The 14924-nt window shown below is 34.9% G+C and overlaps 2 protein-coding genes and 1 long non-coding RNA gene across 3 annotated transcripts; 2 read left to right on the top strand and 1 right to left on the bottom strand.

Annotated features, from left to right (window-relative positions):
- The first annotated feature begins 3143 nt into the window (after positions 1 to 3143).
- On the top strand, positions 3144 to 5105 carry LOC148698673 (uncharacterized). The gene is made up of 2 exons (XR_015956182.1): positions 3144 to 3506; positions 4967 to 5105. It is a non-coding gene; the product is annotated as an uncharacterized LOC148698673 (long non-coding RNA).
- Positions 5106 to 6316: 1211 nt separating this feature from the next.
- LOC137736548 (uncharacterized) lies at positions 6317 to 7748 on the top strand (the record flags this gene model as incomplete). Its single annotated transcript, XM_088685099.1, has 2 exons — positions 6317 to 6561; positions 6876 to 7748. Coding segments are annotated over 2 exons (675 nt in total), but the record flags the coding sequence as incomplete, so codon positions are not given.
- Positions 7749 to 8983: 1235 nt separating this feature from the next.
- On the bottom strand, positions 8984 to 10796 carry LOC137748339 (uncharacterized). Its single transcript, XM_068488481.2, has 2 exons — positions 10188 to 10796; positions 8984 to 9263 (listed from the first exon to the last, which is right to left on the bottom strand). The coding sequence occupies exons 1-2, from the start codon at positions 10722 to 10724 to the stop codon at positions 9186 to 9188; spliced, it is 615 nt and encodes a 204-aa protein (XP_068344582.2). The 5' UTR covers positions 10725 to 10796; the 3' UTR covers positions 8984 to 9185.
- Between the last annotated feature and the right edge of the window lie 4128 nt (positions 10797 to 14924).

The raw sequence follows: 14924 nt of genomic DNA, 5'->3' as shown, positions 1-14924 counted from the left end.
TTTGTTGACCAAATGAAACCTCAAATCAACAGTAGAATGTAAAAACTCTCTTAATCAAACGACACAAACACTCACAGAGAGGGAAATGCAAGACATTTTCGGATCAGTTCACCGATCATTGATGTTCCGCACTGCATTGGACAATGAAGACTCCCCAGGAGGAACCCTAATCAACAAGATCAATTCCTGCATTCGGAAATCTAGAGTCTTCTCCAAACCCTCGTCGCCGCTTCCATTGCTGGCAATGACGAAGGAAAACACACATTTGATCCAGTGGTGGAAGGGTGAGTTAATTGGCTGGGAAATGGGTTTGTTGGGAGAAATGAATGAGCGAAGGGGTTGTGATGGAGGTGGGGGTGGGTTTTTGGATGAGAGGGGAGGTGAAGAGAGTGGAGGAAAGGGAGGTGGTCGAGGGAGGGGGAGGAGGGGAATGGGTTTCTAGGTTTTCATTTTTTTTAATAGGGTAAATTCTTATAATGTCTTTAATGTACAAAAAATTATTATTTTTGCCATGTGGCACAATTTTGGTAGCCACATGGCACAAATGTGGCAGTCACGTCAGCTCTTAAAGGATCAATGGATGAAAAATGTAACGGATGTATTATATTGAAAGAAAATAGTACTTGAGGTATGAAAGTGAAACGTTTTGAAAATATTGTATGAGATTGCAATAAACCTCAAATTTGAGGTGGTAAAGTGCAATTTACCCTTACTTATATGATTTGAAGACTGGTTAATCCATAGCGAGCGTTTTCTTCTTTAACTTAGCTCACGTTTTTTTTTTTTTTTCTAACCTAATCATTTTGTATTTTGTATTGGATTTGTTTCATATCTTATCTTGTGAAGACGGTCTATTACTATTCATATTCAGTTGTATATGAATACTGTAATCTCCTCTAGGTAAATGACTGCTAATTACTTGTAATTAACTTTAGATCCTGTAATCACTAACCAAATCGTTGACTATCTTCAAGCCCTATAATCACTCTAATCAAATATTGTTCCTTTAACACTCCCCTCAAGTTAGAGTGTGGATATCAACAACGCTCAATTTGTGAAGATGCGAAGGAAAAACAAGTGTCCCTAGTGGCTTTTTAACATGTTAGCAATTTGTTCCCATGTTTGTACATAGGTTGTCTTGATCTTCCCTCTTTGAATTCTCACAAGCAGTGTGGTAGTCTAGCTCAATGTGCTTGGTATGTTCATGGAACACATAACTCGCTGCAATATATAAAGCAACTTGATTGTCACAAGATAGTCCTGTCAGGTTAGGATGACTTATTTGCAAGCCCTTCAATAAGTTTCTCAACTGAGTAAGTTCACAAGTAGTTGCTGCCATGGAACGATATTTTGTTTCAGCAGATGATTGTGCTACTATGACTTGTTTCTTACTCTTTCAAGAAGTAAGTGAGTTCCCTAGAAAATGCAATTACTCATACAAAACGATGTGTGATCGGACAACAAGCCCAATCCGCATCACAATAACCAATCAAGTTTAACTTACTTTGCGAAGAAGACAATAAACATTGACCAGGAACCTGTTTAAGATAATTAAGAAGTCAATGAGCTACACCAAGATGATGCCGCTTCGGCTTTTGAATAAATTGACTTAGAATGTTCGTTGCATACGTGATATCTAGCCTTGTGATTGTTATAGGGTTGAAAAAGACAAAATTACCCTAAAGGCACAACGAAGCTTCTACGCACAAGCAGCGGATAATCATGGCTCAATCAAGGTCAAAAGTGATCAAAATAGGTATTTATTCAAATCTCCCTCACAAGGTAACTCCCAAATTATTTCTCCTAAATTATATTAATTGGCTAATTAATTAATTTATCACTCAATTAATCTATTAATTAACTAATTAATTTATTTATCACTCAATTAATTTATTAATTAGCTAATTAATTGTAAATTACACCCAAAAAACCACTAAATGTGGCCGATTCCCATCTCTCCCAAAGGGGCCGGCCACACCCCTATAAATACCACCCCAATTTCTCCAAAAACCTAAGTTGAATTGTCTTACAAAAATTCTCCAAACACTTTTCCCTCAAAATTCTAACTTTGGCATCGGAGGTTCTTTAGCCAAAGCCCCATTTTCATCGTTGGCGCGTGAGGCTCTTGGCCTTGACCTAATGTGAAGACCTATATTTAAATATTATTATTTAGTAATTAAATAAATTTTGATTAAATATACAAATTTATTTAGTTGTTGGTGTCCACGCGTTGGCCAAATGAAAGAATTGGCATGCTTGTAATTTGAAATGATAAATGAGTAGGACTACTTGGAGAGCACTCCAGTTTGGAGGTGGCATGTAACATCCCACATTGCCTAGGGGAGTGATCCTTAAATGTATATTCTCATCCCTACCTAGCACGAGGCCTTTTGGGAGTTCACTGGCTTCGGGTTCCATGGGAACTTTGAAGTTAAGCGAGTAGTGCGCGAGAGCATTCCCAGGAGGAAGTTGCTCGTGAGTTCCCAAAAACAAAACCGTGAGGAAATGGTAAGCCCAAAGCGGACAATATCGTGCTACGGTGGTGGAGCGGGCCTGGGAAGTGATTCGTCTCGGGCCGGGATGTGACAATTTGGTATCAGAGCCTAACCCTGGCCGTGTGTGTGCCGACGAGGACGTCGGGCCCCTAAGGGGGGTGGATTGTAACATCCCACATCGCCTAGGGGAGTGATCCTTAAATGTATATTCTCATCCTTAGCTAGCACGAGGCCTTTTGGGAGCTCACTGGCTTCGGGTTCCGTAGGAACTCTGAAGTTAAGCGAGAAGGGGGCTAGAGCAATCCCATGATGGGTGACCCATTGGAAAGTTGCTCGTGAGTTCCCAAAAACAAAACCATAAGGGAATGGTAAACCCAAAGCAGACAATATCGTGCTACGGTGGTGGAGCGGGCCCGGGAAGTGATCCGCCTAAGGCGGGAATGTGACATGGCAAACCAGTTTTCATCTTTCCTTTTGAGTGACACCTCCCCCTTCACTTTGATTATTGAACACTTGAAGCTCGTGCTTTGCATGATGATAAAAAATAAAAATAAACAAGCCTTATCTATTACCTAGGTGTAACTGCCTTATTTGTTCTTCTCTATCAAGTTGACAGTTCCTCATCTCCAATTGCCGACTATTCCTTTATATACATTTATCTGATGTGTAATCACCAAGGATTGTATAAGTATAAATAGGGACCTCAAGAGCTGCAAACTCTAGTAAGAAACGAGTCTAGTGAGAGATGAATAAAGAGAAAAGGGAAAAGGTACTTTGGGTCAGAGAAAGTGAGTGAATGAGAGTGAGGATGAGAAAAGAAATTAAGATGAAGGTTGAATTGGATGTCTGCGGAGATGGCAATAGAATGGGAAACAAATTAAGGTATAAGAGAATAAAGCTGCTGTGTTGATGATGGTTAGTCAGCTTTGAAAGAATCAAATAAAGGAGCAAGGTCGATTCCGGTGGACTAATGTCCTTCTGCCAGTATGAAGGGAACACGGACACAGAGGGGTAAGTACTAATTCTTTGACCTAAATGGTAAAGCTTCTGAGCTTTCAATTAGGGTTGTGATTGAATGGAGTTAGACAAGAAAGTATTAGTATTATTATGGTATACAGTGAATCGTTTGGTTGTGATAGCTCTTATGAAATTAGCTTCACAAAATCCAATCCTACAATATTGCTATCTTTTGCAATACCGCTTCAAGTATATATGTCAATTGATTTCTCAGCGAGTTATATATATAAAGCAGCATATTAGTATCAGACTAACTATATATATATATATATATATATATATTTATCGGAGGAAATAGTTGTTATCTACTAACTTGATCCAAGCTTGTTATCTTGTTATCAAGCTACAGACACATATGATATAAATAGTTTCAACTATATATGAAGTAAAGCATATATCTTGGAGTTGGAAATAATTGTATTATGCATATACATGGTTTAAAATGCCACCTTTCTTAATTATATACCAGAAAAAAGCATGCATATATATATTTGAATTTCACATGCTCCGTGATTTTCTAAAAGTTGTACTTATTCAAACATTTAGTTTGTTATGACCAAGCTATTCTAGATCAACCAAAATGACGTTTAAATTGGTTCGTGTTCAATTAGTAATACCAAGTTATTTGACTGGGGTTAGAGTTCATGTCATGCTTTTTAGTAATTGCCTACACTTGTGAATAGGAGTTGTTGAAGGTAGACTCTTGTAGTAAAGAGTCAGAGCAATGCTTTGGAATCTAGGTAGGGGAAATACGACAGACCTTTACGGAGATTCGCTTTATTAAATTCCGTGAAGCATTATATTATTATTGTCAATCTTGTTGGTTGATTAATGTGATCTGGGTTGCTAATTGGACAAATACTGCTCTTCCATGTTTACTTGTTATTGGTTATGGAATTATTGGTGAAATGCTATTGGTTGAGAATATACTATGGTATATGTGAATGATAAATGAAAGTATTTGTGAATCATTCATAATTGGTCATGTGGTTGGAGTTTCAGTGGTGAGAAGGAATTGGAAATGAGGGTAGTTGGAAAGGATCTTTTGTGTAGTTGAGCCAAACTCTTAATAGGTACCAAGTCTCAGGCGAGCCCACAGTGCACAGTTTCTTTTGGGTAATTCAGGATTGGCGACGAAGGGTTTTAGCAAGATGACTAACAAAAGGGGAATTTGGGATGATTGAGTTACAGAGGTTTAATTTGTATATTAAAACATTTGAACCACCATTGCAGAGGTAAAATGCATTGTATGGGACGTGCAGGTCCGCATGTTTTATTATATGAATTAATGGGCAGAGTGAAGAGTATTGCACTGCATTCATGCATTGTTATCGAGAATGATTTGGTACTTGATTACATGATTTTATAACACGTAATTTAGTATTGTCAATTTTAATATGGTAAGGTTATGTTCCTGCTGAGTTATTAAAGCTCACCCCTCTCTTGTTATGCAGGTTTACGAACTAAACAGTTTAAGAAGGTAGACGGGATGAGATCGAATTAAGTGTGAGGATAGAATTTTGTATTTATTTATTTAGCCTTGTAAAGAATTATTGAGTTATTTTAAATAAGAAGAATTTTATTTTCCAACCAGTTTCCGTTTTATTTTATTTATTTAGGTTTTAGCTCACGTTTTGGACTCGGGATCGAATTATCCACCTACCCCGGGTCCAGGGTGTGACACCTAAGGTGTTAATTGTTTTTGCAAGTGCATTTTTGTCCAAGAATAAGAAGGAAGAAATTTGCATCCACACAAACTGTTGTTTTGCTTTTTTATCACATAGGTCAATCACATACTTTTCTTAAAAATAATTTAATCTATTTTGGATAAAAAAAAAAATTCTATCACATTTTAATCGCTTTTTCAATATTTTTGTTAATTATTTTATTTGGCAGAAAAGAAGCTAAGATTACATTGTGGTCAGACGTTGCACACAGCTTTACTTCTTTGTCGTTCGATTCACTGCCCCAACCAAGAATTGCAGTTTTTACGAGCTTGAAAGTCAAGCTATTTGTAGGTATATATTTGAATCAAAAAATCATTTTTTTGCTATTCTTTTTTTTTTTTTTTTTTTAGATTTTTACGTGCCAGTTTAGTTTTGAAATTTTGTTTTCCTCTCTTTGCTAGATAGCGTTAGATGGTTTTATTCAGTCTTCAAATATTTTTGAAAATAAGTCTGGGTGTTCTTTGTCTCTATAACACAAATATTTTCATGTGTGAAAATAAAAATTGTTATGTTATGTAGTGTTTGAACAACACAGTGTTCATACATATACTTTGTTGCGTCTGTTTTAATTTTCTTCTTAAAAAATGAGTGTAGGTTTGAGTTAGTCATTTGCATAACTGCTTACAATGTCAACTCATACATCTTTTTTTCCTTCTTTCTATTTTCGTTTCCTTTTTTATCTTTCTTTTTTCTTATTTTTTTCATTTTTTGAGCGCAGGCAACATCATCCTCAACAATACCGGTACAATACTTTTCTTCGTTGATCTAGAGATTCCAGAATTAAATTCATATAAATCAGTGTAAGTTCATTCATTATCGTACAATCAAAGTCATAACACACCTAGAATTATTAAAAGAAAAAAAGTTATTCTTTTTTATGGTCATTTCACTAATGTTAGATCAAAATTGTTGCAGGTTTTTTGGCTTGTCTCACCCTATTACAACACTCCCTCCCTCTAATTAGGCAAGAGAAACTGAAGTTTCCAGGCTGAGGTCATGATTGAAGAGTTGGGCTATTTGGACCCCGGATTTATATAAGGTACACATAATGCTTTTACTTTATCATATTAAATCAAAACAATCTTATTCACTTTTTACTTCTTTTACATAAGCTTTCTATTTAATGTTATTAACCATCTAAACATCTTTCTGAATATTTCAGAGGATGATACATTTTTATGCAAGACATTAATTAAGCGGTTTAACATAACATATAAATGGTGGTATACTGCTTGCCCTACATGTGCCAAACAAATGTACAAGGGCCCAACGACTGGTCAACTGATGTGTCAAAAACATCCAAATCAAATGTTGACTCCTTGGTAATGAGTTAAACACTATATTTCGGTTTTCTCAATTGATCATTATCTCATATCATTCTTAAACTGAAACTTATCCTTTATTTTATTTTTAATTACATATTTTCAATTAATAGTTCATTGATCATGTAACCACATTACAACTTAAAAACTTAATAAAATTTGAAATGCAACTTTGCACACAGCCATCCTTTTATTTTTCATATGATTAGTATTAACATTCAGTTATAACATAAAAAAATCTATGAGAATGCAGTTTTTGACTTATTACACCATTTATCCTCTGTAATTAATGTTTTTTTTTTGTTTGAATGAATGTACAAAGTGTTCTTGGTCCTTGAAGACGAAACGAATGAAATCAGTGCTCTCATTATCGGCAAATCAGGCGAAAAGGTCTTTGGCATGGCATGCAAAGATTTGGTTTTCAATCGAAGATCAATAGATCAAAAGCAATTGCCAAGTAAGCTTCTCAGACTTATAGGCCAAAGGAAAAAATTTCACCTCCTATTTGGAAGCCGACAAAATTTGTTGAATTCAAATAATTTCCTCATCTACAATGTTTCTAAGGACACAATGATCCAACCAACAACACCACAGTCTATTAGCAGAGAAATTGCAGTGTCTTCCATGACAATTTCATCGTCCACTACACCGACTGAAAAAACTGGAGAATTGCAGAAGAGAAAAAGAGATTCAATCTGGAGAGCCCTTTTTACAAAAGCTAAAAACATGTTATATTCTGCATGATAGCATTTTTTTTCTCAATCTCAAATTATTTTCAATCTGACCTAAATCTATTTTTCCAATCTCCTTAATATGTTTGGCACAGCGAGACAGAGGAAATCTCTGAAGCAAATGTGCAGGATTTTCATCACGTTCTGATCAAATTGTTGAAAAAAAAATCAACATCAATTCCCCTATTTTTTTGTGCACATGAAAATGGGCCGTTGTAACATCAATTCCCCTATTTTTTTGTGCACATGAACAATTTGATGTTTTCAAATCCTTCATCTACAACTACTAATATTGATCAAGACCTAGCATAGCTACCAGGGGGAATATCAGACTAATCATTTTTGTACATCAATGGCAAAATGTTTCTTGATGTTTTTTGTATAAATTGTATAACTGCCGACACTGGCCTGTAAAAAATATTCACTACATTTTGTATGCAGTCTTTATTATCTTTATGTTAATAGTGTTAGTCTACATTTCTATACATCTCTATTTTTAGAACATCTTCTATAGTTTTATTTTCGTTCTCGCAATAACGTGCAGGCACAATTTCCTAGTGTTTCCTAAAAGTGGAGTCCATAACTCCTTTTATTTCATCCAATTTTCAAGGACAGTTATTCACTATATGTGAATTGGATTAGAATTTTCTCCTTCTCTATTTCATTCTCATTTCCCTCTTCTCTTCCCACACTTTTTATTTTATCTTTTTCTATAAAGTATATTAACGTGACTTAATAATGGCTATTCAAACAGGAAAAAAGGGAAGGGAAAGAAAAAAAAAAAAAAGAATCTTACTCCCTGTAAATTTGACCCACATACAATGTATGTACCCAATAAGAGAATTTCCATTCTAACCCCATGGTTAATACATTGAGAACTTGTGAGTACACACATTCACTTTCCAAATTGAATTGCACACTAGCCATTCCCCTTTTTACCAATCAAATTTGGAATCAAAATTTCAGCATAACCGTCACACTGCTCCGTGATGTTAGTTATCAATTCCATATCATAACATAATTGAAACAATAGACATAGAAGAGTAGAAGAGCGCATGCAAATTAAAAAACTCTGGCGCCAAAATCATTTCTCGTTCATAAAATACCAACTATATTGTTCAATATCACACGTGCCAAACACTAAAGAAATTTTGTGTATCCCACTAATACATTACTATGTTAATATATAAGTGAAAGATGTAATATGATTTTTACTTTTTTAAGTACATCGATATTTTTACACTAAAAGAAAGGGAAGTTCGGCTAAGCCACATAATAGGCAGCTTAATTTGGTATCAAATTCGTCATCCACAAAATTCAAACCTAAAACTTCTCACTTCTAAGTGAAAAGAAATACCACCATTCCAAAAGACAACGTAATCAGATTTGAAACCAAAGTTTCAGTAAAAACTGTGACACCGCTCCGTGACGTTAGTTATCAATTCAATATCATGACAGAATTGAAACAATTAGACTTAAGAGACGTAGAAGAGAGAGTGCATGCAAATAAAAAAAACACATGCGCCAAAATCATTTCTTGTTCACAAAATACCCTGCTCATTTATCACATGTGCCAAATGCTAAAGAAAATTTTTCGTATAGCCGACTGGTACTACATCACGTATTATTATATGAATGCAGAATATAATTGATATGGCGAAGAAACAATATAAAACAAAAGCAAGCGAAAGTAAAGGGCAATCGAAAGGCGAATAAAAGCCAGTGAATTCAGATCATGTGTCAAAAGAATACAATGGGAACCCGATCCGGCCAGCCAGGCACAACAGCCAGGTCTGTAGTAAATAAATAATCAACAGAAGAGTAGGCAGGACAAAAGATTAAAATAATGACTGCATAACAGCAAACACCGTCCCTCCTTCCTCTCTTCTTCTTTTAGTATAATGCCAATACTGCCCATCCCAATGCCATGGATCCCATCACCTTGAGGGACCTGATCGTCATTGCACCACTCTGCATTTCCAAAATCCACAGATTAAAATATTACAACAAACCCCAAGAAATAATCTTTTTTTAATTTAGCACATTAATAATTTCCTACCATCAGGTGTTTAACATAATGACACTACACACTTTCCTTCGCCTCTCAGAACAACTCTAACTTAGACTAAAAGTTAAATTACCCTCTTAAATTTTCCTTCAAACCCAATCCATCTCAAGAAGAAATTTTGAACTAAATGTTAAATACTAAACTAATGTTAAATTCCTCCCCCCCAAATTTAATCCAGAAATCGAAATAAACTTCACCTAATATTTATCAAAATATAATTTTTTTTAGATTAAAATGTTAATAAAATTAATTTACGATAGTCTACATATTTTTTTTTAATTTAATTTAATAAAAAAAATTTAAGTTTATTCTTTAATAATCTCATACTAAAATTTTAGACTATAACAGTTAAAGCAGAAAAATTATTTTTGGGTTAAAAACTAAATTTTCTAGCCTAAAAAAATTTGACTTTTAACCCAATCATTGGAATTGTCTCAGTAAGATTCATTTCTAAATTTTTTGACCTAGGGTTAATTAAGTAAATTAATCACATATTTTACCCAACCTAACCACCACCTATGGTGGCGCGTGAGTAGTATGTAGAGTCGGTATGCCGTGGGTGGCGGGACAATCCACCGCCTCGATCAACAGATCTGATGAATGTACATTAGGGCAAAACGACCACTACACGCTTAAGGGAGCGCGTGAACAAATAGATAATCAAAACGCGGCGTTTCGATTGATAACAAAGGATTAGCGCGGCCTTTACAGTGACGTTATGAACCAAGTAAAATTTGAACTGAAAATTCCAGATCTGGGTGCGCATTGCATCCACAGCACATAATAGATCTAAACAGAAAACAAAAGATTGGAAACAGAGAGCATACCTGGTCGTCAGCTGCAGTTGAAGGACCAGGAGACGAAGCTTCAGGGCTCGATGCAGGTCCCTCCGGCGCCGGTGGGCTGGCAGTATCCGGAGTCGGAGCAGCCGCAGGAGATTTGTGCTTCGACTTCTTGCTGGGAGCCGGAGAAGGGACCTCAGTAGTAGTGGGTGCCTCAGCTGCTGGAGCAGGGGTGGCTGGCAGAGGAGATGTAGCCAGTGGTGGGGAGCTGACCGGAGCCTTAGCCGGTGGGGAGCTCACTGGAGACGGCAATGGGGGTGAGACGGTAGCGGTAGGAGGAGTGGCCGCCGGAGTTGGAGCAGCGGCGGGCTTGGGTGGAGCCGACGCCGGAGTGGGAGCAGATTTGGGGGTGGCAACTGGAGATGGTGACTTGGGCTGAGGAGCTGCAGCTGGTGTAATAGCTGGAGGGGTGGCGGATGGAGTGGCCGGAGTTGTAGTGGGTGCGGCGGATGGAGCCTGGCCTCCGACGCCGGCGACAAGAAGGCAGATGAGTGCGATGGTGAAGATGTTGTTCCGCTCCATCTCTATCAGATTTGCTATCGCAGGATTTAGATAGAAATGTTTAGAGAGAGAGAGAGTGAGAATGTAATAGTCTTGACGAGAGTTTATATATGCCTGATCTCAACGGGAAGTAAAGAGGGTTTAATCTGGAGCGTACATTGAGCTGGGACCGGTTCGGAGATGGGCCCGGATTAGCCGTTCGATGGATGCACAAAGACGAAAGGGAAGGTTGGGACAGTCTGGCCTAGGACCACCGGACGCATGTGACACGTCCACTACTGAACATACTTCTTAGGTCATCTCTAACCGAATAAGAGTTTAATGAACATTATCAGGTCATATTTCTTACTATATCTAATCAAGGGGGTCAAAGGATCATAGACCAAACATAGACTTGTGACAAAAAACCATTTCTAATCGAGGGGGCCAAAAAGTCATAAGCCAAACATAATTTATTATTTTAATTGAATTAATATAGTTACTTAAATTAAACTATCTCAATAATATTTCGAAATGTAATCTCAATAATTTTTCGGATAGGATTTCGAGTGATACGTGTCGATAAAGTGAGTAACTCTCCAGATTTCTTGTCCATATGTAATCTCGAGAAGAACCATAGAGTAGGCATTTAAGTTTTATGCTGTTAAATGTTTTTTTAATGTTGTTTAAGTTTGAATAACTCCCCCAAGTAGTACTAGAGTGGAGATTGTGTTGTTTAATGTTGTTTAAGTTTAATGTTATTTAATATTGTTTAGGTAGTTATAGGAAAAATTAGAATTTTTTATTTTTATTTTAAAAAATTTTGTCCCAAAAAAAGAAAATTTCAAATCCGACGATCACCTGGCATCAACTAGCCATTGCTAGCTGGCGTCATGCTGATGCCAGGTAGCTGTTGGATTTGAAATATTGGGCCGGCCCAGTGGGGCCCACTAGCCATTTGGCCTAACTCTCGGTTGGAGACGGTTTTCATGTCATTTCAAGCTATTTTAGCCATATAGCCCTTTGACCGGGTCGGTTGGAGATGACCTTAGATTATTTTCAAAAGAGATGTCAAATCTTAAGTGTAATGTCATGTAATCAAATTTAAAGGTAGGAGTTAGCTCCAACCGATGGATTGACATATGAATTTTCATATGTCAAATTTGACGTATGAGAAAAGATAATGTCGAATAATTTTTAATTATTTTATTGTGTGGATTCCATTAATGCTCAAATCATTTTTTAATTATATATTTCCATTGGAAATGCTCTTAGACCGTCAAATTTTAAACATAAAATTTAAGTTTGAAAACTTATGTGTCACATTGATTTTTCTTTCTAAATTGTGTTTTCTAACCGAAATGTCAAATTTAAACTATTATTTATTTTTTATAGTTGTAATTGGTATTTTAAAACAAAAGATAAGTATAAAAATTATGATAAGCATTTTTTAATTACTACAAATAGATTTGAAGTCAACAATAATAGTAAAAAAAGACAACAACAATATCTTCCGACCGAGAAGCTAATCTATGTGGCATGACATGAATGACATCTCTCTCCCTTACTGTCAAATTTAACATCAACTTTTATTACCAATGGAATGTTTAAATATTTTTATATTTTTTAATTCATTTTCTTTCATTACCAATGCAAAGAAAACAAATATGAATTTTTATTTTATATTTAAAATTTAACATATCGGGTGGAAAGCAAAACTTTAAAGATGTCAAAGTGTCATATAAGCTGTCAAATTTAAATTTTATGTTTAAAATTTAACATCTTTAAAGATGATCTTACTTACTTTTAATGATGACGTAACATCATTTCATATTCTTCTATTAAGCATACACTTCACAGTTTACACTTTGGCTATAAATTAAATGTGCCAGTTTGTTTGATAATCATATACCATTTAACAACCATTTCGTTACTTGTCACAATATGGTCCACCTCTTTCAAACCATTTGTCACAAATTCCAACTATTCCACCTCTTCATTTATGTGTATTACATCGAACAACTTTTTCAATAGCGGCGAGACCTACTTTAATTGGCAAGTTATTTCTGCTAGAGAATAAGTCGTACAATATTGTACGCATAAATGTGGTCTCCTTCAGCATTGCTCTTTTTGCTTTCAGTTGTGACAATTTAACAAAAAATCAAAATTATAAAACAAGTTAACGATAAATAATTAAAAACCCTTGATATAAATGGCAAAAATAGAAACTAAAAAGAAGGCCAACGGACCAGAATTATTATTTGGCATATTTTAGTCACAACTGGGTTTTGTTACAGCTGGTTCGTTTCAGATGGGGTCATTTGCCAGTTTGACAGACCACTTGGCGCCGGCCACGTGGGTCGTCGTGACAATAACATTACGTGGGGGTTTACTGTCGTTTGGTATCTTTATTTGGATTTCTTCAGCACCGCCAAAAGTATATGGGCCCGGGACATGTTTGCCTCGGAAACCGTGATTGGGAAACGCATATTTTTGTCTGTTGGGTTCTACCTGGATTCTTTCCTTTTTTTTAATAGAAAATGATGAGATTTTAATCTCATTTTTTCTTTCTATTTGTTTATTAAGAAAAATAATAATTAGGAGAGTCTCTCTGTCTTGACATGGAAAACAATGAGGACTGAGTTGGGACATGATATTTTTATTTATTATTAATTTTTTTAACATACAATATTATCTACGTTAAGATAATGGAGTAAACTTAGCCTTACATAAGTAGCAATTTTGTGGTTCAAATTTACCTTTAGCGAGAATTGAACATAAAACATTTCAGTTATAGGTTTTATTTGTAGTTCGTAGATGAGTTTCATATAGTGGCAAGATAACAAAAATTATTTGGTGTTTTGAAGTATAAAATATCACTAAAGTTTTTACCTTTGAATCTTGATTTTGATGGTTTTTATCAAAGATTTAATAGTTAAAAGATCTGAAGTATTCAACACTCCGCACGATAAAAAATCTCTCAAAATATGGTAAAAGACAAACTGAAAAAATAAATATGCTTTAAGGCAACAAAATAAATTGGCTTAAATGTCAAAATGGTCCATGTGTTATAGCTATATGGCCAATTTAGCCCTCGTGTTTTCAATTTAGCTAATTTAGTCCTCGTGTTTGTTTCTTTTAGTCAATTAAGGATATTTCATTCAATTTCTTTTTTAAAAAAATCATAAGATAAATTACATGAGATATAATTACCCTTTCTCTTTACATAAAAATGAAAATCAATGAGAAATAACACATATAAGAGATAAAACTTCCAATCTGAAAAATGATTGAGGTTGTGACATAGAAAAGAGAGGGGGTAATGTTAGGGAGGAGGTCAGGGAAGTTGGGAGGAGAACAAATTTTCTTTTAATTTTTAATTTTATTTCATTTTTAAATATTTTAAATCAAATAAATAATTTTATGATAATTTATAAACTTTTCTCTATAAATTAGATGGAAATGTCCTTAATTGGCAAATGAAGATAAATACAAGGACCAAATTGAAAACACAGGGACTAAATTGACCCAATGACTAAAACACATGAACCATTTTAACATTTAAGCCAAAAAAATTTGACACTGACTTCCATTTAAACCAAGGGAATTAATTTTTAATTACATTTTAATAATTAAATTAAATTTGTTTAAAATTTTTTACTAAAGTACGGATAACCACCCAACTTTTTAGGGTGATCACTTAACATTTTAAAATTTAGATATCTATCATGTCACCTGCGTTAAGTAATGACTTTACCAACATTAAGTCATAATGTTTCTAGCATTAAATGATGATGTAGACAAATACTAAAGTGGTTTATGGAGGTCTAATTCTCCAAGTTGACTTCCTTTAGCCAAACCGTAAATTTGCTTAGTGATACTTCGTCGATTGAAAATTTAAAGCTCTGTAAATGATATGTGAGTAAAAACTTCCTTTAATAATTGTCCATCATCACTTAAGACTAGTGAACCTACCAAATGTTCACTTTTCAAAATATTAGGTAGTTATTTGGAAAGTTTGAAAGGTTGTGATCAATTTAAAATCACCTCCAAAAGTTAGGTAGTTATCCAGCCTTAAATTTTTTTTCCCCTCTATTTCTATATGAAAGAGATGAGATTCGAACTAGATATTTGTTTCAAAATTGAGAAGAAAGCTCTAGTGTTAATCTAAGTACAATGTATTTTGAACTAATTAAATACAATCATACAATGTCATATATTCTTCAAAGGACTACATACAAT

The sequence above is a fragment of the Pyrus communis genome, chromosome 2 (genome assembly GCF_041283825.1).
Source record: "Pyrus communis isolate YQ-2024b chromosome 2, ASM4128382v1, whole genome shotgun sequence".
Taxonomy (NCBI): Eukaryota; Viridiplantae; Streptophyta; class Magnoliopsida; order Rosales; family Rosaceae; genus Pyrus; species Pyrus communis.
Note: the sequence above shows the minus strand (reverse complement) of the source record. Positions and strands in the feature narration are given on the sequence as shown.

Coding starts and splice junctions, on each gene's coding strand:
- LOC137748339 (XM_068488481.2), bottom strand. CDS start 10,724: ATGGAGCGGAACAACATCTTCACCATCGCACTCATCTGCCTTCTTGTC. Junction 9,264..10,187: donor CAACTGCAGCTGACGACCAG/GTATGCTCTCTG, acceptor TTGGAAATGCAG/AGTGGTGCAATGACGATCAG.